This window comes from Candoia aspera, chromosome 4 (assembly GCF_035149785.1).
Source record: "Candoia aspera isolate rCanAsp1 chromosome 4, rCanAsp1.hap2, whole genome shotgun sequence".
Classification (NCBI taxonomy): domain Eukaryota; kingdom Metazoa; phylum Chordata; class Lepidosauria; order Squamata; family Boidae; genus Candoia; species Candoia aspera.
In genome coordinates, this window is record NC_086156.1 from 1,227,577 (window position 1) to 1,255,214 (window position 27,638).

General features: G+C 45.7%; 1 protein-coding gene across 3 annotated transcripts in view; it reads left to right on the forward strand.

The window, feature by feature from the left end:
• Nucleotides 1-27,638, forward strand: part of LOC134497526 (KAT8 regulatory NSL complex subunit 1-like) — a 40,121-nt gene that overhangs the window by 2,791 nt on the left and 9,692 nt on the right. For all 3 annotated transcript variants that reach the window (XM_063303222.1, XM_063303220.1, XM_063303221.1), the window contains exons 2-6: nucleotides 8,735-8,876; nucleotides 12,327-12,512; nucleotides 15,793-15,920; nucleotides 21,719-21,923; nucleotides 26,929-27,094. In XM_063303222.1, the coding sequence (XP_063159292.1) occupies nucleotides 8,735-8,876; nucleotides 12,327-12,512; nucleotides 15,793-15,920; nucleotides 21,719-21,923; nucleotides 26,929-27,094 (827 nt within the window). The remainder of the gene's footprint in view (nucleotides 1-8,734; nucleotides 8,877-12,326; nucleotides 12,513-15,792; nucleotides 15,921-21,718; nucleotides 21,924-26,928; nucleotides 27,095-27,638) is intronic.

A 27,638-nucleotide genomic window follows, 5' to 3' on the forward strand; every position in this document is an offset into this window, starting at 1 on the left:
GGTGGCAAAGCAGCCACTCAGCCCCCTGAAGGCTTGGGTGATGACCTTCAGAGAAAATATTAATTCTAGTTAAAACCTAGCAGAGAAAGACGAAAACGCAGTAGTTACCTTTCCGCATTGGAGACACTGGCCCCGCGTGTAGCGCCGATCCCTCTCCTCGTCCCACGCTCTGTAGCCTGATGGGGTAGCGGTTGCCCCGCTTCGGGGTCCCCGCATCCTGGTTGGTGGTCTCTCAGGCCGTCTGGTTTGCATGTAGGTGCGCTGGGCATGCTCTGCCTTCCCGGCCAGACAGATCCAGTCGTGCAACGACTCTGGGTCGTCTCTGCATAGCGCCCATTTTAGGACGTCCCGATTGAGCCCTTCTTTAAACCTTTCTAGGAAGGTTGACTGAGACCAATCGGGGACCTTGCCTGCCAGAGCTTTAAATTCCAGGGCACAGTCGGCTACCGACCTGGGGCCCTGGGTGAGATCCTTTAGCGCCTCCTTTGCTCTTGCCTTGGCCAGAGGATCCTCAAAATGCAGCTTTAACGCGAACACAAAGTCCTCAAAGGACTCGAGCTCAGGGGCGTCAGCCTCTGTTAACTGGACATACCAGTCCGCCGCTCTGCCTTTTAGCTTAGTGGCCACTGCCGTTATCTTAGTCTTTTCGGAAGGGAAGCATGGCCCGAATTGCTCCATGTAGCTCTTCGCATTAGTTAGGAAAAAGGATAGCTTGTTGGGATCCCCATCAAATTTGACAGAAAAGTCCTCCACCGCCCCTCCTGCTGGAGCGGAACCGGCGGCAGGTTGAGTGGTGGGGCCCCAGGTCACAGTAGTGGTCCCTCTTCGGGGCGGAGATCCATCCCGGAGCCGTCTCCAGCGGTTCAGGGGGGGGAGGATGGGGGATAGTTGCGTGAAGCTAGGATTTCCATTGTATCTCACCTGGCCGCCTACCGCTAAAGACAGTTTTTTTAGCAGAAACTCCACCGATTCCATTTTCGCCTCCAGTACTCTCAGCCTCTCAGGGGTTTGAGATTCCTCCCCCCGTCGCACGCCAGGCTGTCTCTCTGTTGCTACCGTGGTAGATTCCACCTCTGGGGTCAGCAGGAAACGGTGCTTCCATGATGCCTGGGACATCCCTGGCTGGGGCTCTCCCATCATATCCCAGGTGATCAACTCCGCGGGCGGTCTGCTCGGTGCCGGTTGCTCTGGTTCTCCCCCATCACTAGATCCCCCCAGCTCAGGGCTGGAACTCGAATCCTTCTGGTAATATGAAAGTTGGGGGGGGCTCGGCTCTCTACTCCAGATCGTCGACTCGGGTAACGGGTTAGTCGGCTCCTCAAGTTCCCTGGATGCTAGTTTCGACTCTGCCATCGTTAACTGCTACCCTCACAAGAATTGATCCTGGTAGGAGCTAACGGTGTACTTTGGTGATTCTCAGCTTTATGTGATGGTTGCCTATTCTAAAACACTCTCAGACTCACAAGCAGGAGCTTAATAATATCTGGTTTATTTAAGAATAGTATGCAAGTATAAAGGAAGCTGAGAATGGGAAAAGCGCGCTAAAATCAAACTAAAACCCCCCAATACTAATGAAGTCACACACCCCCGTACAATCGTCTCAAATTCACAATCACAGGTGCTCCTAACGAGTTCTGCTGATCAGCAGGAAGAGACCTTGAACAGAGAAGATAACCCAAACACAGTCCATCTTAACGAACACAGATAGAGAGCTTGGTACAAGCTCCCGCAGCAGCTCCCTCCCAACCAGAAACGCGCGTCAGCGCCTTGGCATGTGAAATGTTACGATGTACAGTGCACATTGAAACGGTGAGCATGACACGTGGGCAGCCAGCGTTGGCCGGTTTTAGTTCCTTGTGGGTGCCATCAGAGCCGCCTGGGATTTTCCTGCGGGGAGACAGGCAGTCTGCTGTAGTGAGTCTTTGCTCCTTGGCAGGATTACAGTGTCAGGGCTATTCGTGTTTTGCAAACAAAGTGCTGATTAATTTCGCAAGGGCTGTACAGCATTGATCCAAATACAAAGGTGGCACATGAGGTGAGAACCACTTTGCTCCTCAGGTTAAGAGTTAAACTAGTTAAAATTGGTTAGCTAGTTGTTTCTGGACTCAGCATAGATAGGACGAGATACGAATCTTGTATCCCAGCTGACCAGATCTAACAAGCAGTTGACAATGAAATTCTGTACCAAATCAAATTTTGAAATGCCTTTTAAGGTCAGCTCCATACGGAGTGTATCGTGATAGCCCAGAGTCTCTCGGCTTGAGTTGGGTGGCCTTATAAAATCAAAGAAGCAAGCCTAAGTTAACTGGAGCACCCAAAAAAAGGGCATAGTGAGTGAACCGCTTCCAAGGACAACCCTTTCTTCCTATTTGGATGTGAAAGAGGAGACCTAAGACCTCAGGATCTGATTTCCCCCTTAACTGTATAAACAAGACAGGCAATGAAGTGAATGACAAGCTTATTGACCGTGTCAGCAAAACATAAGGCAAAACTCTTTTTAACAAATATTTACTTAATAGAAGCAGTACTCCTGGATCGGTCCTAGTGTACATAAGATACTGGATTTGAACAGAGATGTCTCCCAATATTAAATTCTTTTTATACGTGACAATGAATTACATTTATGGATTTTTGTGGAGTAAATAGATTGGTGACAACTGACCTGTGTCACTGAAAAATTTTTGTGCTTAAGTTCTGGATTGCATCATTTCATAAGCGTAGCGGCTGTTCTGTGTAGCGTACTCTTTGGTTTGTGTTGAAGTGAACAAAGGGCAGCTGTGATCTTTTGCCAAGACCTCCCTCTATATTTGAGCTACAGCAACATGCAGTTGGTGAAGACTTGGAATCCATGACCAATAGGTCTTTGGAACCCTTCTGAAGTCTTGGAGAGGGGCTGTGTGTGGCCCTGGGGCCTGGGGTTGTGCACAGTGCTTGGTTCTGGAAGATTTGAATGACCTTGATCAGGGTGCTCTGCTGGTCCTAATTTTCTCACGCTGCCTACAGGTTTCTAAAGAACTAACGACCAGTGTTAGATGCAATCAGTGTTTCTCAAACTTTTTTCACCCATGGCCCCCTTCCAACCTTGTTTTTCTCCTGTGCCCCCGTCCAGGTCCCATTACTGAATACGGACATGGGACAGTAACTGGGGCATTTTCTGGCTTCAACAAGACAGTATTTGCACTTTGCTTTTCTGTGGCCCCCTCAGCACAAGCTGTGCCCCCATTACATGTTTTTCACCTGTGGCCCCTTTGAAATATCCTAGGGCCCCCAGGGGGCCATATGACCCCCAGTTGAGTACTGCTGAATTAGATGACTTTGGCCCAAGTCAACATCTGTTGTAAAAGTAAGGCAAAGCTGTGGGCTGGTTTGTTTACAGCACAGACCGCAACTAAAATATTGTTTTAAATGCTGTGTGCTGGTGCAGCTTTGTGCTGCTTGGTTCACCCTTAGCTAGTGGTGTTCCTTTCATCTTTATTTTCTAATTTGTATGCCAACTAATGCAGTGGATGCTTTCTATATGATAGTTACATTAACTATATAGATCATAAGGGAGTTATGTTCTACATAATTAATTAGCATTCTAGTTCTAATTCACAGAGCTTATTGCCTTGAAGTAAAAGGGTGTTATTTTAGGATAATGGTGTTGAATTATTGCAGTGAGTTGATAATTTCGGAGATAATTGCAATACAGGTAGTCCTCACTTATCGACCACAATTGGGACTGGAATTTCAGTTGGCATGTGATGCGGTCATTAAGTGAATCCAGACCAGATTTTATGACCATTTTGTGGTGGTCATTAAGCGAACCACATGGTCATTAAGTGAATCATGTGGTTCCCCATTGATTTTGCTTGCCAGAAGCTAGCTGGGAAGGTCGAAAATGGTGATCACGTGACTATGGGGACTCTGCAGCGGTCATAAATGCGAACTGGTTGCCAAGTGCCCAAATCACAATCACATGACTGTGGGGATGCTGCAAAGGATATAAGTGCAAGGACTGGTCATAAGTCGGTTTTTTCAGCGCTGTCATAATAAGTCTGAAGTGCCGGTAAGTGAGTGGTCATTAAGTGAGGAGTGCCTGTACAAACACATTCTTGTTTCAGGGAGTACATTCTAATTATATTCACGGTTTCTGTTTGTTACAGAGTTCTTCACAAATTCCTACATTTCTATTTGGTAAAAGATATTGGATGTTCTGGTGTTTCAATGGGTAGTTTTATTGTGTACGAAACAGTTGTTTAAATCATGTACTAGATACAGAACATTATAAAACTGGAATAGGGTTTCTTGTTTTAAAAGAGAAAATTCATTTTGTTTTGTGTCACTTTATATTACAATATTTCTAGCATTTATAGAACCATAGTACAGTGATTTGTGCTTTACACATCAATAATTGTCATTTAATTATGATTTTATTACATGGGTAAACATGTATGCTTTCCTTCTAATCTTTAAGCCCTAACTTAGAAGAACTGAAGTGTGCAGAAAATTGCCCTACAGTGAGCCAGACCTACCGGTTGATCTTCTTGAAAGAGATAGCCAGTTTCACTGTAGGGAAGAGTTTTTTCCACACATCCTTGCAAAGCAGAAAAACGTCAGAAGTGGCCCTGGAGTCTTCTTGGAAGCCACTGGAGTGCATCTTGGGAAAAAGTCCCGCTCGTGGTATGATACGGATCACAATCTTGAGTCTGTTTTGCAGTATTGATAGTGGTGCAGATATCTCCATCACTGTCAAATCAGCAGTCTCTGGAGATGGCGGATAACGTGCCCTCTGTTAAATTACAGGTAGCTCTCACCAACGGTAATTGGGGCCTGGAATTCTGTCGCTAAGCGACGCGGTTGTAAGGTGCGACGTCACGTGACCACACTAACTTACAGTAACAGTTCTAGCAGTCCCAGTTGCCATGGTTAGGCAAATCCTCCATGGTCACAGCGTCCCGCACTCACGTGAGCACCGATAGTGACCTCCTGCTGGCTTCCCCCTTGACTTTGCTTGTTGGAGGCCGGCAATGAAGGTCCCAGATGGCAGTCACGTGACCTCGGGCTGCCGCAACATCGTAATTGCGTGCCAGTCGCCAAGTGCCCAAATCGTGGTCACATGACTGTGGAGGTGCTGCAACGACCGCAATTACAAGGACCTGTTGCAAGTACTCCTCTTTCGATGTGGTTACAACCTCAAAGACTGCTGAACGAGGACTACCTGTAGAAGATGAGATAGAATTCTTGAAGGCTCATCAGAATCAATTTTTAATGTACTTTTTGGACAAAATTTCTTAGATCAATTTCCATTTGGATATCTCTGCTTAGGTAGAGTCAAAGACCCCAGTCCTCTTCTTCTGAACGGTTTTTGTTAGTACACGCTAATGAGGTGGACATGTTGCTTGGGGATTCATTAGCCACTCTTGATCTTGTGCTGTTTCCACTTGCTAAAATCTGGCAGGACAGGACTTCAACGTGGTTTATCCCTCTCTGCAAGAGGGAGAAGTTCCCAATGTACCTGAGGTAGCAGTTAAGACTTCTAAAGTAATTCCGCATGATGTTCTGTATGTAATGGAATGAAAAAGTAGCATCTCATCTTCAGAGGGTCTTGGGTGAACTAATAGCTGGGGCTGTTACTGTTCAGTCAGTTTCGGAAGGGGAAGAGATTGAGTTTCCTGAGTGGGTGAACTACAGTATGCCATGGAAAGGCATACTGTTTTTGTTGATTACTGTCATGCCCTTCAGTTTCGTTGATCGTATTAGCATTCTTCTCAGTCCTTTGATTGGAGAATATTGCATTGTCATCTGTTTTACACATTACTCTAAGCCAATGTTTCTTAAACGTTTTTCTCTCAGGACCCCTTCCCACTTTTAAGAATTGTGATGGACCCCAAAAGAGCTTTTGTTTGTATGGGTTATATTTATCGATATTTACCGTATTAAAAATTAAAATTGATCCATTCGCTGCTGCTACTGCTTCTCACATTTGTTTGATAGGATTTTAATATTGTATTATTTTTCAACATAGACTAGCAAATAATTTTGATTTTGAGAACCCCTGAGAGCGTCTTGGGGGGCCCCCAGGGGCCCTAGGACCACACTCTAAGAAGCACTGCTGTTTGTTTCCTTCGTTTAATATCTTGGTTGAACATACTGTACTATTGAGAGTATTGTGCAAAGTAGCCTTTTGTGGCTTAGCCAAGAAAGACACGTTTAAGCAAACTTTGGCTTAGTGTGGTATGTTAATTCAGCTGTTCCTGTAGTGCTTTGGCATGAAAGGGGTACTAGCCTGCCCCTGTTTCGCCCTAAGGCTGCTGGAGTGTGTGATTCATGCTAAGAAAATTGAGCTGAAGTGTCATCAGTATGTGGAAGATAGCAACTCTTACTTACTCCTACTAATATCGCAGAGTAAGCAGTTTCTTTAGTAAGTAGAGGATATCTAAACCCTGAGTAGGCATCCAGGGGCCCATTTTGGTTGGGTCTGGCTTCATCCAAATAAGTTGGAAGTTGAATGGCTGGAAAACCTACTGGTCTGGATGGTGAAGTTGTGCTTCCCCTGAAGGTCCAGACTCTCAGTGTAGACGTTCTCCGCATATTACCTGCGGACGTGCAGGCTGAGGTGACTCCATCAGTTTTGCGTGATTTGCCTTTGCCCTGCAGAATGAAGAACAAAAGAAACAACCCTGTACTGTACTGGATAATGTTTTTTGTCATTTAGCCCAATATTATTGAATGTGGCTCTCTGGAGTCTCCAGCAATTCTCCATTCTCAAGTACTTGTCTGTAGGTGGAGGTGCCAGAAATTAAACCTGAGATCTCCTGTGCAGAGGTACAGAACTCTGATGCTTCTTCTAAAGCTGTGTTTCTCAACCTTGCCGAGTTTGAGATGGGTGGACTTCAACTCCCAGAATTCCCTAGCCAGCTGGCTGGGGAATTCTGGGAGTTGAAGTCCACCCATCTCAAACTCGGCAAGGTTGAGAAACACTGTTCTGAAGTGTTTATTACAAGCAAATCCTATCTATGCATCCTTAAAACTGTCCTCTGTAATCATGAAATATTAACCATTACTGGATATGTTGGTTACCAGTTTGATCCTGGGCTCGAGTCACAGTGCTACTTTTGATTGTAAAGCTTTAAATGATGAAATGTTTTTAGATGAATTTGTGGGGGAACCCACTTCTCTTCAGAAGTCTTTTTCAACTCTCCCCCTTTATTTGTGCAGCAAGTAAATTCCAGAGATAGGATCTTTCTGTGCAGCTTTCCCAATTTGAAACCATCTCCTCTGGAGAGGCCACAAAATCACCATTTTAAAGGCAGCAGTGTTGCTACGTCCGGCTGCTCGGACTCTGCCTGGATGGTGGCCTGGATGTTCATGTCTGTAGATTGCCTTGCATCTAATTAAGAAGGCAGGATAGAAGGTCCAGAAGTAAACAATGCATTGGGTGCAGCTGGAAAGGGAAATGAGAATAAGAGAACCAATAGGCAAAAGGCCAAATATGTCATAAGCAGCAGTTTTAAAAGCACGCAGAAACAGTCTCTGTTCATGTGACTTTCAGTCCAACATTAAGCTCCATCCCAGGCGGTCGTTACGTCAGTTTGATGTGTGTTTACTTGCTGCTCTCCAGTTAGAAAGTTGCTATACTTGCATTCAGGGTGGCCTGTGTGCGCGCATGCACTGGGCGAAAATTTTTATTCTGTGGTAAAAGTCAAGATGCCCTTGAGTGGAGCTTGACTCTTTAGTGACTCAGTGGACACATCCATGCAGTCTGATGGGCAGAAATACATAAATGGTTGGCCATTGCCTTTTTTCCCAGCTTCCCGCTTGAATCTACAGCCCTGGAGTTTCCTGGTGGTTTCCCCACCAAGTACTAATCAGATCCAGTCAGTCTCAGGATCTGGACCCTGAGGATCATACCATGATGGCATTCTTGTCAGTAAACACACAAGTATTGTAGAGACAGATCAAGTGGTTGCTTGTAAAGTGGGCGGGCAGTGGACAAGCTCCTGCAGTAGAATAGGTTATTGAAATTAGTATGGCATATACTGAAGTGACTTAGGAGGTTTGAAAAGAAAGATGACAGGAATAAGAAGGTACCAGTTTTCAGGTCCACCCTGCAGCATTTGGATAACGTCACACCAAGCGGCCACCTGTTCCTCATTTGCTGAAAATGTGGTATGCTTAGCAATGTACTTGCTCCGATGGTTTGCTCCCACCTAAGTCAACGTGCTGCTCGCCAGAGATGCTTGCAGCTGCAGCTCATAGTGGGAGAAGCCAGGGAGCGGGACTGCGTGTGTGCGCCGGGCGGGGGATTCTGCTGAGGGATGAATGTTACGTCTGTGAAGTGCTGTAATGCAATAAACTAGACAGGCTGCTGCTTGTGCAAGGATTTTATTCTTGATAGGCTTTTCCATGAATTTCTCAAACTGCTTTTTAAAGGTGTCCAAACTGTGCCACATTCTGCTGTGGAGAATTAATGGATACTTTGGCGTGCTGTTAGTGATCAGTAGATGCTTGTTTGTTTTGCTTCACCAAGGAAATGGGAATTTTATGCTTTATGTGCTTAAACATTTTTTGTGTTTCGAGTGGTGTAATCCTAGTGACTACACATTTTTAATAGGTGGCAAAAACCCAATTAAAACTTGAGGAAGTACTGGTTTGTGTATGCTGTGTCACTTAATGTTTTTTAAAATTTTGACTCTTACGCACTGAAGTGTGAGAAGATGGTACTACCAGCATGCCAATGCTTATGTTTCAGGCGACGGCTGGCAGAGCACCAGTGGGCAGTAGAGAGAGCAGCCATTATCTGTCGATGGACATGGCTGCAGGCTCAGGTTTTGGACTTGGAATATCGCATAAGGCAGCAGACTGACGTTTACAAGCAACTCCGTGCCAGCAAGGTAGGGCGGCTTAATTTCTCTCCATATACATAGATGCAGATACAAATATTTTTGCGGGAGTTTTAGACTTTTGTTTGGCCAGTACACCCTAGGTGCCCAACGTCATGGTGGTCCTAAGCATGCTGTGCTTAACCCTAGTTTATTGAATAAGCTATAGTTGCTGAGCCAGGTTTACAAACTGCAGTGTCTGATCTTATAAGCCAAACAAGCATACTACAGCTTGCCATGTTGTTTGAACCAGGCCACAAAGTTTTATAAGAGAGCCATGGATCTTTGTGGATTTGGATTACAGTCTTACGCATACTGTAAATTAGGGCCCGCGTGGTTTATTGTATACATTGTTGTGGGCCTTGAGTTTCCAAGTCAGCTGTGAGTTAAAATTTCACCATGAAAATGACTGCAAGAGTAGGATTTCTGTGTAACTCTGTTAGTTACATGCTGGATATAAGACTTGACACATGGATGTTTCATGTGTTAGTGCTGAAGGAGAAGCATGTGATCTGGGATCATTGGAAACTGTGTCAGACCCCCTTCCTCCTCCCCTAAAGAGACCCCAGACAGTTTTATAATTGACATACGTCTTTGTCCGGGGTTAAGGACATCCACTGGCTGCAGCAGTATTGAGTCTAGATGAACATAAAAGCACAGGAAGTTTACTCAGGTGCAGATATTTTGCAGATTCCCACCTGCTGGGAAAGGTAAAATCTATCCCTGCACAGCTAGTTTTAATTATAATTTACATGCAACTTATTAAGAACACCGCAAACCAAAGACTCTTTAAAGCCCTTGACAGGGTTCTGGCAGTACCTTCTCCCTGGTGTGAAGCTTAGTGGGCGTGGGAAAGAGCTGCCAGGTGAATGAGCAAGAATGCCACTTGCCGGAATGTAAGCCCCACAGGCTGGATTCATGCCTTGCGTCCGGCCATAATGCCACTTGTCGGTTTGTGGCTGAGCAACGTAGGTGGACCCAACCATGATTTCTAAATACTACTTTCATTACCATTTTTATTGTATGTTATACTTGTATTTTTGTAACTTTGTTTCGTTATTGGTTGTTTTAATTTACTTCTATTTATCATAGACGTTTAGTATTTTTAAACAATAATTTCATTATCGTTACATTTTATCCAGTTCTTGTATTTTTGTAACTTTGTTTAGTTATTGGTTGTTTTAATTTACTTCTATTTACCATGGATGCTTTTGTTTTGTAAACTGCTGTGAATCTACCAATATAATCAACTGACTATACAAGTAGAATAACCAATACAAATACGGTGTGTGAAGCATTGTTTTATTAGTGTGCTGTGAGAACATGAATGTGTTATCTAAGGTGTGTGCCATTTATTGAGACAAAATGGTTAATGTGCCTTATTATTTTATACCAAACTTTATTATCTAGAATTGGTGGGTTAGACTCATTTCTGCTTTGGATCCTTATTTTCTTTCATTGTCTGGGTTTGCACGGCACACGAAGTTAGGTCAAACCAGAAGTAAGTAGTTTGAAGCTGAGCAGGTTCTGGGAATCACACCAGCGTCTTGGTCTGTTGTGTGATCCCGATCGTGTCCATTGATCCTCACCGGCACACTGCATGGTGGTGAACACGGCCATTGTGTTTTCTGAGCCTGTGTTCGGGGTCAGCGCGTTGTATGAACAAAGCTGCTGAGAGTTTCTTTTTTTTTTTAACATTCGCAAATCAAAGGAAAAAACAGAGCTTTACTTACTTGGGGCTAATAAAGCAGAGCGTGTGACTTGCATAAAGTTACGCTGCCTGGAGAGGCTGAAGATCTCTTGCCACTGGAAAGGCTAAGAAGACCAGTGGGCGTGTTTCAGCATAAGGCAACTTCCTGGGTCCCACTACGCTCAAGGGCAAGTTTTCCAGGAGAGGTTTCCGAACGTGTTCATAACACACATGTAGCCTTTGTACGCATGTAGGGTCAATGTGCTGGGGCAGTGGGGGCAGAGCACTTGACCCCGCCCTTGACAGGAGGACAGCAGCACCCTGGAGCGTAGCAGCAGTTGGCTTGCAAAGATCTTTCCTTCAGTCTTGCAAAATAGTCCTGAGAGCCGGTTTTACATTTGTGAGAGCGCTAGACTGCCGGTCAGCGGTCTCAGTTGTGAGTAATGCTTCCCCTTTGTCCTTGCAGTTAAGTTGTCCCACAAAAGTTGGAGTGAAATTGCCAAGTCTTGTTAGCATATGCTGCAGGATAGATAGGGGAAAAAAAGTTAAAAATAAGAACTGAGTTGAAATTGTAATCGTTTTTTTTGTATTAATATAAAAGATTTCTATAGCTGTCCAACTTGCATAATTGTGTTTCCCAGTGGTGTACATCAGATAAAAGCCTCCATAGCCAATATTGCAAATAAAAAAACATACAACATCAGCGATAATCCTGGCCCGACACCTGGAGGGAAAGTCAACTTTTTAAAGTTGTCCTGAAGGCTAATGGGCAGGGCTATCCAAATCTGGGGGGGAGGGGACAAAAAGGGCTTACCTCTTAGGTCCTATCAGATGGCATTGCCTCAAGAAGGGGACCTGAAGCATGCCTACGCAAGTGAGCATGTAGGACAGGCAGAAGGAGCTGTATAGGTGGCCCTTTGCCATGTAACCAGCACCTTGAATTGCACCCGGAAGCCTATTGGGAGCCAGTGCAGCTTGCAAAGTAGTGGGGTTACATGGATGTATTGTGGTGTATCCATAGCTCCCTATGTCTCTGCTTTCTGGACCAATTGCAGCTTCTGGATGGTCTTCAAGGCTGGTTCCATGTAGGGCATATTACAGTGGTTGAACTGGGAGTGACTGCAACATGTGTCCACAATGTGAGTGACTGCAGACAAGGCCCCCCAGTCCAGGAAGAGGTGCAACTGATGTGTAAGCTGTAGTTGTGCGAAAGCCCTCCTGGCCACAGCTACCACCTTCACTGACTCTTGAGTAGGGGAGTGTCAGTTCCTCCAGAACAAACAGTGGAAAATACCAGTTCCAAGTTGAGAGGGGCCCCAAACCCATCACTGTTCAGTCTTGCTACGATTGAGTCAAAGCCTGTTCTTCCCCATCCTGTGCGCCCCCCCCCCCCAAATGCTGGGAAAGGACCTTGACGGTATCACCTGGTTGCCTGGGGCCAGAGAGATAAACCAGGCACTGATGATATTTCGCCCCCTGCTGAATGAGCACATGGAGCAGCTTTATGTACTGTAGATACTAAAGCAGGGCCACAGCAGAGCCCTGGGGCACCCCACAAAGTGCTCAGGTAGTGATGTAACCATCTAGAATTAGTAAAGATTTTAAGCAATCTCCAGAATGATTAGGTCTGTACCATCCTTACTTCATTCGGGCAGAACGAAGTCATAGCTTTGTAGATTTTGGGTGTGGGTAGCCGTGTGTCTGTATCAGCTGCCTTAGCTACATATTCCTTCACTGAGAAGAGCTCCTAAATAATGCTTTTCCTTACCCAGGGCCCAGTTATCCTGGGCAGCCTCCAGCATGAAGATGGGCTGAAACCGCAGAGTCGATTTGCCTCTCCAGCAGTGATGAACTCCAGAAAAAATCAAGCACTGCCTGCATCCTCCCCTCATCTCAGGGTGCCCAGTGGCTTATCTCCTTGCATCCCTTCCTACCTCCTGCAGAATGCAGAGAAACAGGTTAGTGCTGAGGGGGATGTGTGCTGTTGCAGTGAGCAGCGTTAATTCTGAAAAGGAATTCTGCAAAGGTGTTCTAACATTTATCAAAATTGCCACTGACTCATTTGAGGGCTTGACAAAAACTCAAGTTCCCAATGGCTGGGCGTTTAGGAATGTCAAGAAGCCATAAGGCAATTAAATGCTTGCACCGTAGCAGATTGACAGAATACCGATAAATTGATTCTTATAATTAAGGTCTCAAAGCTTTCACTTTTACCATAGCTCTGCCATAGAAGATAAATTGGCAAAAGGTATTTGATGTGTGTTGTGTTCAGAAAAGTTGAAAAGTTCTAGTCCGCACTGCATCCATGAGTAGCTATTTTTCACCTCTGGCCTTTGTTTTGTCACTTCTGCTTAGTGAAATCACCGGCCTCTCTCTGTTCTGTCAGTGCCTTCTCATGCCTGGAGTACATCCCTTCCTGCCTCAAAACTTTTCTTGACCAGGAACAGGAACAAAGAACTCCCCCCCTCACTCTTGTGGGGAGGAGGGACGACTGAACAAAGCCAGCTCACCTGAATTTCAAACCAGACCATGGAAAGTACCTGGGGGACGGGGCTGCAGCAAAGGATTAATTCTCCTTATAACTGAATCCGGTTCAGGTTCAGCGCTCCTTGCTCTGAGTTCTTAGTTGCCAGCCATGACCAGGGAAATAGAGGTTGGACCTGGCTGACTTAGTGCCTGTGCCTAAGTGGAAGCAAGAAGTGGGCCTGGAAAAGCTGGGCTGTCGGCTTGATTTTGAAGTCCCAGATTATTTCAGAGCTACCAGGCACCTGGAAGGCCCAAGAAAGATCAGAAGTGGTTCATCTGGCAAGTTTCTCCTTTCGCTCCTCTTCTAATTTCTTTGGTCGAGCAGGGGAAAAGACCTAGTAGATCTTAGACCTAATAGGACAGACTCTACTTCCCTTTTTGAGGGTCACGGCTAAATAATGGTCGTCATCTGCTTATTTCGGCAGCCGTGAATGAGCTTGCTCCGAGCAGCCCCTCTGTAAAACCTTGAAAGTGAATATGGGTGAATTAGGAGCAAACCGTGATCAGACTTTAGATTGAAGCCCGTAGATCAGCGCTTAGAGTAAGCCCATTCTTAGCACTGATCTACAGGGAGATTCCCCTTTGAGGAAGGATGTTGTGCCTGGCAAGAATAGGTAGCTGGTAGGAACATATACATAGCTAAGAGAGCTAGGTCCAAGGAAATGCTGCAAACTGCAAGTATCTTAATAGTCAAAAGGAGGAGTAAATTCTAAAAGGTAACCACAAGGCCTATTAATGTCATTGACAATTTCATCATCTTTATTCTGGCAGAAGATTCCATTTTGATTTACTTATTAGAGAAAAAGTCATTTCGATGAAGAGAAAAATAGAAAAAGGAAGTGTAAAAAGAGCTTTTTGTTCTGATACAATTCTCATTAACAAGTGGTTTAGAAGTGGCGGTGAACTCCAAATCTAAGCTGAGGTTCCATATTGAAGTGAGCCTTGTGAGGCTGGTTTCTGGAAATTGGGGTGAGTTCTCCTCAGCTGAGGAGCTTTCCAGCAATCAGATGTGAGAGTTTACCTGCTGTAGAGCACTTTTCAGATTTTTAAGGGTCAGTTTATCTTCTTTGTTTGAAATTGCGGCTGCAAAGCCTTTCTTCTTGGTCTGCTGGAGCCTTATATATTCACTTCCTAACGGTTTTTTTTAAACAAGTGAGTTGATATGTTTTACTAGCAATGCAGTTGAGGTTGCAGTTTAAAAGAAAACCATCTCTACTGAGGGAAGGATAATATTTCTTAGGGAATAGTAGGGAAGCCGGGCTTGCAGTTGTGGTGGGCAGGTTGTCCATGGAAAACCCCTTGTAGAAATACTGTCCTGACCACTTGGCTTCTGAATTGTCACCAGATTTCTCTCCTTCCTTCCCCAAATACCGCCTGTGCCCAAATTCTACATTTTCACCACAGAGCTGTAGTTCAATCTTATGTAAGCCAACTCTGGGGAAAATCTCATTCTGTGGGGCTTGATTTCAAGTGAGATTGCCCGAGATCACACCCTTGGAAAAGAAAACAAAATTAAAAAATAACACAAAATGGCCAGCTTCTGTGCCAGACCAGATTCTTCATGGGCGCAGCAAATGCCTTGTAGGCACAGGAACATGTGGCCCTGATTAAATTTTCCTCTGCAGCGCACCCTGAGGCTTATGCATTTCCTGTGAAGCAATTAGTGCATGTGCCTCCTCTACGAAAAAGCTGAATTTCTTAAAATGCTAAAAATGGAGAGAGAGAGACTTCCTGTGCCGCCTTCCGATGTGAAAGGAAGAATGGTTCATTATACTAAAAGTGACCTGACTTTGAAGATGTGGAGTGGAAAATGGTTGAATAGATTTTGTCATACATATTATTTGTAGCATAAAGCTAAATGGCAACTAGGCGTGTGAGTGTGTGTTTTGGGAGGCTCCTGCAGAGCATCTATATCTGTTAGCATATAGGACATTAATTGATATATAAAGGGCATATGACAGCCTGTACCTTCAGGACTGCCGGTTGGGCCAGGTTTCGCCTGCCCTGGTGCTTGTCCCAAAAGGGGCTATGCAGGTCCACACCCCAATGGGCATCTGGGGGCAGTCCTTCTGGGTGGCACCATCTTACCTTATGGAATTGCTAATCCCCAACTATTTGTGGAGGGCCCACCTGCTTGCCTTGCGTAAGGCTCTTATGGCTGTTCTTTACCTCTGAGTGTGTGGATGGTAAGAGTGGTTATGAGTTGCCTTTTTATACTATTTGTATTGGTTTTACTTACTTCATTTTACTGGGACTTTGGATTTCTTGCTGCCTAGAGCCTCTGGAATGGCCTTTATACATACATGTTTGGGTATAAAAATATATTAGTGAAAATAGAATTTCTGTGAAATGTTTAAAATTTGGGTTATTGCTTTGGTGGAAGGGTTATTCTGTTGGGCTTTGGGGTTGAAATTTAATCATAATAGAAGGAAAAGGAATCTCAGTCTTCTAAGGTAAATTGAAAGGCAGCTTTTCATTTCTAAACCTGCGTTTGCTTTGTGTTGAGAGTTTTTTGAAAGCAGCAAATGGAAAGGAACATGAGTTGGTTCTGGGTTATCCCTGCTGAGATGACAGATTAGGTTGAGCATTGTTAAATTGCTGCTTTTGTATTCTTATTCTCCTGCTTCTGGACTGCCAGTAAATAAAACAAGGTTTCTGATTCATTCTGGCAAACAGCTTGGATGAATTTGAAATGTTGTGTTTCTCTTACAGAATTCTCACCTTGCCCAGTCCTTACGAAACCTCGTGTGTCAAAATCCCTCCTGTGTGCCCATCAATGGGTCTCCAGAGCCCCCCAAAGCCTGTACGTCGCCCCATCAAGTGAACGGAATAAGTAACTGGTTAGTTTTTCTCTTTCTACAGGTTGGTCAGTATGATTTGAAATTTGCCATGTTGAACAAATGTCATTTTGCTATATTGTTTTCTTGAAATGGAGAACGTGGATATTGGGAGAGGCTTTTCCCAAGCCTGAAATATGAAAACTTGATCACTTCCAATTCTTTTTTCATGGTTCATAGTCTGAGATTGCTTCACTGTGTGAAAAAGCTGGAAAGCAAACTATTTTGCTCTTCCTTCAGCACAGTCCTAAATGCAGGTATGGAGAGCCCTCCCAAGGCGAGAGGCCACTTGGTCGAATAAGAGAGAGGTGCTGCTCTCGAGATTCTTCTAAATCCTTTCTGAAGCAAGCGCAGGTCTATCATAGGGTCTCAGAGGAGAGACACGATTTTAGTCTGAATATTTCCTTACTTAAATAATTTTCTGGTCTGCCTTCCCACATTATCTTTGGCAACCATCAGCAAAGACATGTAGGTCTCCTGTGCTTAATACTTCTGGGAGCTCAACCGGTACGACGTCCTTACGCAGCCTTATTGTCTTCCATATAAACATCGTCTTGGTTCCTTGGTGCAGGAGAGGCACCTGTTTGTTTGGGCTGGATCCGTTCTGGCTTGCAGTTCAAACTAGCTTGGAAGCTGAAGCATTTCTTCAATTCTCTTATTTTTTGTTATGGCCCGTCTCACCGTAGCTATTTCTTTATGCTCACCTGGTGCTTTTCAGACGTTCAGAGAGTTGGTTAAATGCCTACCTTGTGATGACTTTTTTTCCCCACTCCAGAACTGAGGGGGGAGTAGAAAGCAAGGTTACTAGATTCCTGTTGTGCCAGCCCTTGAACAGATGTTACCAAGTCCATTGCAACCCAATTGCTCGAAGTACTGAAATTCAGCAACTGCAAGACACAGTGGAATATTCCTTGAACTTTAAAAACATCCTTCCTGCTATGTCAGGATTCTAATTATTATGGTCTGAAAGGATTAAGGCTTGTGTCAAAGGAAGCTTTTGGGCCCATAATGTCATCTAATTGTAAACTTGAACTAACTTCGTTTTGCTTCTTCTGCACCTTGAGTTTTTCTGCTATTCTGGGATGCAAGGTATATTTTGTGTTTTGATCAATGATGTATATAGAGATCCTTCTTAGATATTTGGAATAATTTCATCTACTGTGTAAGTATATCCTTTTGCAAGGAGTACAGGGAACGAGCATAAGATAAACTTTTTTCTTTTCTTGAAGCTCCTAAAAGTTAATATTCGCTAAACGCTTGCAGGTTAATAGATAATTATACTACTGGCTGCATTTGATAAAGCAACCAATCATGTTTTTTCATTAAAAGAAATACTGCAAGCAGCCTTGGATTTTTATGCCTTTCTTCCTCTCAGTATCCTGCTTAAATGATAAAGGATCCTATGTAGTTGGGTTTGGAAAATATTGGACACTGTCCCCCACTGAGTTGAGCCTAGCTTCTGTTTCCAATTAGATATTTTTTTGTCTTGTTAAAAAAGCCTTGTCTCTAACTTACCAGACAAATTGTTAAGGCTTGGGTCACGCACCAAATTAAAATCTCACTCTAGGCTTCTGTTACTTCAGGTTTATGGCAGGATCTGCAGTTGGAAACTCAGTTCTCTGTTATTTTCAGCATACCTGGGTGAGGCTATGAAGGTACAAATCCAGGTTCTTAGACTGATGCAGTGGCGGAGATAAGCCCTTCCGGTCTTCCCACTCAGGAAGTGGTAGCACATGTGACGGAAAGCTGCCCTGAGTCTTTGGATTAGGCAGTCACTGGGCAGGAGACCCAGATCCAGATCTACCTACAGCTACACGCTGGATGATTTGTGGCATCTTACTATTTTTCTGCTCAATCAGTTGCCGAGTGGTTGTGGGGTGAATAATTAGAGAAGGAAATGCAATGTATGCCACGTGGAATTCCTGAAATAAACAAGAAGAGGTAACTATATTAAGAGTTTGAGCCACCCTAATTTGGAAGCCTTATGGTTTTTCTGAATATCAAAAGGATGTTTAATAAAACTTAAAGTAGCACCAAAAGTTATTTCCAAGATACCAACTCAAACTACTGTTCCAAAAATCCTTTCTCAAGTTCTATTATAGTCAGGCAGTATAACTTTGCTTTGGTTTTTGTTTCCTAAGTGAAAACTTTGCACTGTCTCAAATTTCAGCCGTTACTTGCAGCCCATTTCACTAACACATCAAGTTCATTTTGAAGTTTATTATTTTTGTTCTAGCTAACCTGATAGTGAGATAAGATTAGGTTGGTAAAATTCATTCTTAACAGATCCACGCTGACTTCCGGTAATTATCACATTGTTTTCAAGGTCATTACATGCTGATCTTTCTGTAATTTTCTCTAGAATCTTCCCAAGTATCAGCATTAGGCTGACAGGTCTGTAGTTTGCTGATTTTAATCTCCCCTGCTTTTGAAGGTAGGGACAACATTGACTCTCCCCCAGTCCTCATCTGACTCCAAAGATAAAACATAAGGGCACCTCCAGATCATCAGCTAGTTCCTCTGTCTGCTCTGGAGAGTTAAACTCATCCACATTAAAGAGGTTTTCCCTGGTCATGTCTCTGTCAGCCTCAAACTTCAGTCCTGTCCTTTTATCCTTGGCTTCTTGGTGGAACGCACCATTTTCGTTGGAAAAGACTGAACCAAAATGGGAGTTGAGCGGCTCTGCCTTTTCATCATCATTTGTTAGCATGTTGCCTTCTTCTCTGGGTAGTTGATAATAGGGATTGTTTTATTTTGAACGTATTTAAAGAGCCCCTTTTGTAGTATCCTCTGCTAACTCAGTCCGTTCTGAGCTTTTGCGTCCACGAAGCCAGCTCTGGGATGCTGACTTTTTGGGGTACCCACATTCCTTCCCTCTGCAGGTCTCCATTTTTCCTCATTGGAATTATTTCCAATTGTGCTTTTAAGAATCGTCTCCCATCCATTTTGAGCTGCGTTTCCTGATTGCTTCTCCTCTTGAGTAATAGTTTTCTGTTATAAACAGCTGCTTGTTCCCTCGATGACGAGGGTGTAATGTTGGCCAGGCGAAGGACTGGTTACGACAGGATGAGGCTGTTTTCATTTAAATACGTTGCCTCACTTGCTGCCGGGCCTTGCGGTGTAAGAGGCTGTGAAACACAATAAACCCAGTGCTGCGCTGTCTGGCCTTTAAAGCTTCTGAGTTTGAAGATCTTTAAAGTCTCAGGAGTGGCTGACCTCGTTGGGACTTGGAGCAAACCAGTGCAGGGCTTGGTGGCTGTCCTCTGGGGAAGCCCAGGGCTGCCAGCTGGACTGGGATGAAGGCAGTAGCCAGCTGCTTCCAGGGAGTCACTCAGAATTAATCTGAGCCTGTAGGAGTCGGTGCTTTAATGCGGATGAAAAATCCGCTGATCCCCATTTCAGCTGCTCTGTTCTCGGAAGATACATGTCAGCCAAACACTTTCCTTAGCCCTTCGAGTACATCACATAATCAAGTATGATCACATAAACTATTCAGTGTAAAAAGAAAAAAAAATCCTAGTAACTCATAAATCTGTGTACACTTGACTGGAGGGGGCAGAAGGGGAAAACTAGCTTCCTGAGTGACTTGGAGTTGGTTGTGTGTACCCTCCCTGGGCTTCAAGTTGCTTAAGGCGAGCGGGGGAGTTCTACCGTGGCCTCGTACCCCTTGGGAGAAAGGCGGGCAGAACAGCCGTGAAGGATGGTTTGGAGGCAGCCTCAGTGACAGAGGAAGTCTTGGCAATGGGTGAGATTGCAGCTAGGATTCTCTTAAGCCCCCTGGATTCCAGTGGATCTCCTGTAAGGACAGGTAAGCGCAGCAAAGCTTCCCTGCCAGCTCCGTCAGGGCTTTTGCGATGCTTGCCGCCCACCCTGCTGCTGCCCCTGTTGACCTGAATTAGGCGGGTGAGCAAATACAGAGGGTTGTGCCAAATGGCAAGAGTTTGCTTAGTTGGTAGGCACATCCATCTCAGATGGGTTGCCCAGGCTCCTGCCTGGTTCTCCTCCTCCCAGCCTGAATTTGCTAATAATAAATTATTGGCAATAATGTTAGGTAATATGCAAGGTTTTTCTCTGTTTCTTGATGCCCTCCACAACTCCAGAATGTAATTATGAAATGTTATGATCTCCTATGGCAAATACATATTTTTCTGCTTGAAGGCTTGCCTATGCGTTGTTCTCTCGAGTGCCTCTGGGGAAGTGACGGCCAGGCTTCACAATAGTTTGAAAAATATCCAATCTTAAGAAGCAATGGAAAAGATTTCAAATTGTTTTTTATACCTTGAAATACACAATCTAATGCTCAGACATGACTGCTTTTGCTCGTTGCAATGGTTACTTAAAATTTGAGGGCAGCAATAGGGGATTAGAGATCTTTTCAGGACACTCTTTACTATTGCGTTGTCTGCTTCTTCGCTGTTCCTCCTTAATGGAAAAGAGACTCTATAAACGCAGAGCAGTCCCTTCCTCTGGGCCAAATCTTGTGCCTTTCAGAAGCTGAATCTCAAGAAGCTGCTCGTAACACATTGGTCTCTGTGTTGATTTTCTGCAGAGCAGCCTTTCTCCACCTTTTGACCCCGGAGGACCCCTTGAAATAGTTTTCAGGCCTGGGGGAGCCCCTGCACGTTCAGGCTCAAATAGAGGCCAGAAGATACAAAATTATTCTATTCGTTTCAGGGGTAGGCCTGTCTAGATGCATGAACAGTGCCCTTAAACTAAAGATAAACAATGAAACTGACCTCTGGAATGTGAAGTTGCCCGGATTCGAAATAATTTTTTAAACAAATCGTGATCTCCCAGGGAACCCCTGGTGCCCTCTCATGGAACCCGAGGGTGCCAGGGAACCCTGGGGGAGAAGCCCTGTTGCAGAAAATACGCCCCCCCCCATATTGCCTATAGCTATTCTCTGCGGCAGTGAAATTCCTTGGTATGTTTGTCGCTGGACGGTAAGAAAACTGCTCAGTCTTGCATTAAATCAATGGGACGTTACTATTATTTTTGTCCTTCTAGTTCATGGCTGTGTAACCAAACCATTTGTGTAATTTCTGTGAATGAAGGACCGGTTATTTGACAAATGTTTCTCAGTCTGTCCTTCCCCCAAAATTCCCCTTGGAGAGTTGACATTTCTGAATCAAGTTGGCCTGACTGGTGTTAGTGATTTCCCCCTTTGGGGCGCTTGATTGTCCAATTTTTGAAGCGGCCTCATTTTCAGATTAATCTTCTTAATTGATTTCAGTGGAGCTTCTCCATATCTAAGTCTGGATCCAAGTCAGTAAAGTAATTACCAAGCACAGACTTGTTTTTGAGGAGAACGCAACGTTAATCGGCATTGAATCTATTTTGGTAAACGCTTTACGGATACCGACTGCCAAGTCTTGAGTGAATTCTTCAAGACGGGGGGTCCCGCGGCTTTTCGCCTTGATGGCAGTGGGACTGCCCCGAAGGCCATCTGCCGGGAGACCCGGGTTCTGTGGGCGGTTGTTTGGCCACAGGGAGGACAGACCGCTGGGCTGGATGGCCAGGGCGTGTGTTCTCACGGTCTGTCCGCTGAACGTTAAGAGAAGGCATGAACGTATGTAATGCGCCATGCGCAAAATCACCTTGAAATCAAATTGGGGCAAGGTATTATTTAGGAAATAAATAGTTGGTGGAAGCTTACAGTTGTGCTGCTAGTGCTCTGGAGATTTACTTTGCAAGGGCTTTGGGGGCAGGGAAGGAAGGTTGACATCGTTTTCTACAAAACGACGTTCTGGCTAGTTTTTCAGAATATTTCTCAGGGTGAACACTTATTTTCTTCGGTACAGCTTGAGCGCATGTACCACCAGCAGTTCTCAAGAAGGTGCAAGTGCCAACAGGCACCTCAAGAAACCGGCGCAGCTGAACCACGGCCTGCCTGCAGCGGCCCCTTCCCTCGACAGCAGCTGTGTTGCGGCTAGAATCCGTCCAATTTGCAGGTACAAGAAGCGCAGGCTGGTGAGAATCAACACGATCGCTCAGCTACCTAGAAAGGTAAGTGTGAAGTTTCACCACCGTGGCTCCTGTGAGGGCAAGGAAGACATTTGAAAGGGGCCTCTGATGTTAGGACCGTAAGAACAGCCTTTCTGGACAGAGGCCCGCTTTGGTCCGGTATTTTCTCTCAGAGTGCCCAACCAGATGCCTCGAGGGACTGCTGCCCCCCCCTGCCGCCATTCCCCCGGCTGTGCCCCCGGCCCTGTGGTGATACGGCATCTTCAAGACTGATAGACCTCAGCAGACCCGTCCTGCACGGACTTACCCAACGCCCTTTGGGAGCCCTCCAGACGAGTGCCGTGATTGTGGCAGTGAATTTCACAGGTCGACTACGTATGTCCTGTGTGACGAACCTGCTGCTTTTGTTTAACTCTCGTTCCAGCCTGCTTCATTGGATGGCCCCTGTTCCTGGTGTTTTGAGAGAGGACTAAAAACTTTTCCCTCTCCACATTGTCCATGCCATGATGGCTTTATCCACTTTGATCTTGTCCCTCTTCAACTGCCTCCCCCCATCCCAGAGACTCTAGCCCACTGATCGTTCTGGCTGCCCTCCTGCGGTTTTCCCAGCTGTGCTTTTTCAAGTGATAGCATTCCAGATGCAGACAGGGTGTAGATCTGCATTAGAGCATTCTGAGGCTGGCAGCTCTATCTTCAGTGCTTTTCGCAATGATCCGTAGCATAGCATTTCCCTTTTTTACATTGGCCATGCACTGAGTCAATACTTTCATTGAATTCTTCATTGTGACCTGAAGGTTTTTCCCCTGATTAAATACAGGCAGTTCAGACCCCATCGGTGCATATGTACAATCACATTCTTTTGCTGGAGCGTGAATTGCTTAACAGTTGCTTAAACTGAATCTTAGACCACTCCTCCCACATACGGGCTGTATCGGATTCTTCTGCCCCTTGGGCTTTATTCTTACTTTTATTCTTACTTTGACTTTTATATTTATTTATTAAGAGTAATGCTATATTTATATATCGTATTTATACTGTATGTTTGTTGCTTTAATTGATTATTTTATTGTAAACCGCCCAGAGTCCCCCAATGGGAAGAGATGGGCGGGGACAAATTAAATAAACAAACTGCATTTTCCATTTGCTTGATCAGACATGATTTAAATTCATCCTTCTGGAGCTCTTCATAAATGCTTTTGCTTTTAGCATTATCTGCAAAGTTGGCCAGTCACTCTTTGCCTCTGAGTCAATATCCTTTATGAACAATTAAAACCACCAGTTCCAACACATGTCCTCAAAGGATTTCACTCTTTTCTTCCCTCCCCTGAGAATATTGCTCATCTATTCCTACTCTGCTGTAAAACCCGCTTTTTGCCTTCTGTTTTTTAAACAGTTAGCGATCTGTAACCGGATAGGTCTTCTTACCTTGCGATTACTAAGTTTAGTCAAAGCTCTTGTCAAATCCTGGGGGAAGCTAACTGATTTTCAGGCTTGGAGATATTCATAGGAGAGCTCTCCTGGAGAATACTTCAGAAACCAAACTCTTCTGCCAAAAAGCCAATAATTTTACTTCGTAAAAACAAATTATAGTACTGTTTCCTGCCCTTCCTGGCACTGCTTGCTTGGGATATTCAAGTTTGTTCTTTGTATGCAAATGCCTTCGTGTGTGAGCAACCCTGGCATTTGGGGGCATCTTGCTTCCTTGTCTGCTTTTGATACACCAGTCTGGGAGAAAAGAGGGATCTGTCCTCTTTTTATTAGTTATGTGTTAGGCTCTTCAAAATCCCAGCACCTCTGCCTTGTAAACAACAGGCTGCCAGCTGGGTCCAGTCGCCTTTACTTTATAACTGGCTACCCACCTGAGTGGTAAACAGCTTGCAAGACTGGGGTCGGCCAGTTCTCCCTCCCTCCCCCGCCCCTCCCTCCCATTTATTCATCTGCCTTCCCAGGCTAGGTGTTGTGAACGTCCACAGTCGAGTTAGGCCCCCCGGCTGTGGAATTCAGCTAGCGACTTCTCTGCAAGATCCCAGAAGTCTTTCCCCGTCTGCCCCCTGTGCTTCTGGCAACTACAGGCATAAGCACGAGGAGCTGCAGAGCACGCAAGAGTCCGCCCTTCTCCCCTTGCGGGTGGTGCAGCTCCGTGAAGAGCTGTTAACCAATATGCGTGCAGTTAGGGTTAGGGTTAGCATTGCAGTTAGAACTTAGGAAGATGTTGGAATGTAAACGGCTCCTTGGCAGAATCCCCCCCCCCAGTTATGGCCTTTTTATCCCCCCCTTCTCAAGAGTTGCTCAGCATTCCCTGCCGTGTCGACTTGTGTCCCACCAAGAAGCTTATTCGGCATTTATCTGACAAAGGCCAATCTGCATAGGTAGGCGTGGGGGACTGTTCTGTTTTATGAGCCAGGGCAGGCTTTAAGTCACAGGCAGCAACGTTTAGTGGTCACTGCATATTCTGAAGGGTGCGTTCTTCTAATCAGCAATTGAGCATCGGCAAGTTGCCTACTTGAAGAAAAGGCGTATTGGAAAGGCTTGGTGAAAGCAGAGCGGCTGCTGCTATGGAATCCAGGTCACCCGGCAGTAAAGCTCTCCTCGTTCACAGTCATCAAAAGGAGCCAGAGCTGGCTTGCACAGGTAGTCCTCACTTACCGACCCCTTGTCCAGCGACGGTTCAAAGTTACGACCGCCCTGAGAAAGGAGACTTCCAGCTGGTCCTCGAAGTTGTGGCCGTCGCAGCATCCCTGTGGTCCCGTGACTGCCATTTGTGATCTTCACAGCCAGCTTCCGACACGCAAAGTCTGTGGGGAAGCCAGCGGTCAGTCACAAGTTGCGGTCAGGTGAGGTCGTGCTTAACCTGCAGCAGTTCGCTCAATGACCGCAGCCAGAACCGATGAACTGACCTCGTAAGTCAGGCCCAGTCACATGACATTTCACTTTACGACCACGTCGCTTAGTGATGGAGTTCCCCGTCCCAATTGTGGTTGGTAAGTGAGGACTACCTGTGTTGCCCAAACCTAGATGGGTGATGAAGGGGTTGCTTGCCTCCTTTGGGCTCCGTGTCTGGCATCAACCGCAGCCCAGGACCAGGGAGACAGTGTGGCGGCCGTCATTCCAGAGGCGCTGCAGGTGGCCAAGGCCCTGCGCCACCGGTGACCACGAGGGAAGGCGAACTCCTCTAGGGAGAAGCTGCTGCCAATCTCGTCCCTCCCCTCCCCTGCACAGCGGCGCCCCTTCCCTTGCTGCTTGACCCTATACTTGGGTTGGCGGCGGGGTTTCCCAGCTGGCGACTGTGGGGGACTTCAGCTTGCCGTCCTTGGGGGGAAGATCAGAGGCGGCCACCACGGCTGTCACAGTTAGCAGCCCGTGTTGGACCTGTTCTTAGTCCAGCAGATGCCAAATGATCTGAGGATGCAGGGCGTGGATACCACGAGGGAGTTGGCTGTTGCTCCTGTCCCCTGCAGGGAGGAAGGGCCTATTTGATCTGGCTGCCCCAGGGGCCTAAAGGATCAACCTGGGGGGTTTCCCAGGCTTTGGGGGGCGGTTTTGCTGAGACCCCGGTGGCCTCCTGGAATATGGAGGCAGCAGGGCCTTGGAGAGGGCTGCACCCGAGCAGCCTCTCCTGGAGATGAGGCGGCCGAGGGGTTGTTTCGCTGTACTGGGTCAAGATGGTGTCAGCTTCTGTTCAGTGGGGAATTCACTGGAGCATGCAGTTGACTGTGGGCACATACACCTCCTCATGCTGCTGAATGGGCAGCCTTCACTTCCACCCCTTGAGACCCTTTGAAACTGCTTCTCAGTGCGACCCCACTTAACCAAGTGGAAAAATGGATTGTTCCGTTAAAAAAAAAAATCCATGCCTGAGCCTCCTTTTTTCCCACTCCAGCTTTTCCAATCTGTTCCCCTTCAATCTAGGGCCCCTTTTTCCTGCTTGGCAAAGTTTTGTGCCCCTGAGTCTTTATGGGAACTGATTTGGAGTTACTTTTCAGGGTTTTTCCTGGTATCTACAAATAACAGGATTCGCCTGGGTCTGCTGCTACCTTCGGCTACCCCAAGTGGCTTTCGTTCTGACCGTCCCATCTCAGGTTCGGGAAGAGCCGAATCAGAAAAAGGGGAGGTGCTGAGGCATATTTACTGATGCATTTTGTGTTTGTGGCTGCCGTGGGGGGGGTGTCCGATGGGTTTTTTATATTGTGGGTTTTAGTTTTGTAAGCCGCCCAGAGTCACTGTGTGTGAGTTGGGTAGCCATATGTTTTGTTGTTATTCGTTTAGTCGCTTCCGACTCTTCGTGACTTCATGGACCAGCCCACGCCAGAGCTTCCTGTCGTTCGTCAACACCCCCAGCTCCCCCAGGGACAAGTCCATCCCCTCTGGAATATCATCCATCCACCTTGCCCTTGGTCGGCCCCTCTTCCTTTTGCCCTCCACTCTCCCCAGCATCAGCATCTTCTCCAGGGTGTCCTGTCTTCTCATTATGTGGCCAAAGTACTTCAGTTTTGCCTTTAATATCACTCCCTCAAGTGAGCAGTCTGGCTTTATTTCCTGGAGGATGGACTGGTTGGATCTTCTTGCAGTCCGAGGCACTCTCAGGATTTTCCTCCAGCACCACAGTTCAAAAGCATCCATCTTCCTTCGCTCAGCCTTCCTTATGGTCCAGCTCTCGCAGCCATATGTTACTGCGGGGAACACCATTGCTTTAACTATGCGGGCGGGCAGCCATATAAATTTATTAAATAAATACATATTTTCTTAGTGCAGAGGTAGGTCATGAAAGCCGGTAAACCGAACGTTTGCAAACGAGACAAGTTTCCGGAAAGGAAGCTGCTCCTCTCATGCTAGCCTGGCTGCACGTTTTGACACAGAGAGCAGTCGGTTTGTGCTTGCTTTTTTTGGAATGTTCCTATTCCCACAGGAAGGAACAAAGCAGGGTTCAGCTCACGTCAGGCCTCTTTCTCAGGAGCTGCGTATTCCGCTTGCTCGGTTCGCCGTCATTTTTAACGTCTTTGCAGTGGATGTGCTGTGGGCGATTCGCTCTTTTATCTCTTGGTTTCAGCCACAGAAACCTCTGAGCATGAAGTGTAACTGTGAGCAGCCCAATTCCTGCGTTTTGTGTGACTTCAAGGCCTCTCTTCAGACCATTGAACCAGAGAGAATGTCTTTAGAGGAGCGAATTGCTCTGCTGGATTCTGGCTTCCACCCCATACTCTCGTTTCCTCACGGTGAGTAAAATTACAGCCAGCACTTATCCATCTGAAGTGGCAGTCCAGCCTCCTCAGATCGTTCCTCTGTGTTCTGTTTGCGGGAACAAGGAGCATGTTTATTGCAAAGTAGTTCATTAATCCGTTGAGGGAAAATGGTTTGCATTCCTCTCCTTCGCCGCATTTATGCAGCTGCATTTTAACGTGCAGCAGGTTTTAGTAAGAAGAAAAAATTGGTACTTCTGTGTGGTCTTTTCCCAAAAAATAAACAATTCACCTTTCTAAGGGTATTTAAGACTGCTAGATATATAAAATTGATAAATGCTCTACATATTTATAATACTATAAAAATGATACAAAAATTAGAATGCTTAGAAAGGATGCTGGATGTTAAAATCTCTGACTTGAGTGACTGTCAGAAATCCCATAATGATCCTTGGAGAGGCAGGCAGGTAGAGCTGGTACGTTCTGCCAGCCATGTTCCACTCTTGCATGTCTGGGGACCGGCCAGTCGTATCCCAGGGAGGGAATTGCTCCCTGACAGCTGCCTGGAGCGGAAATACAG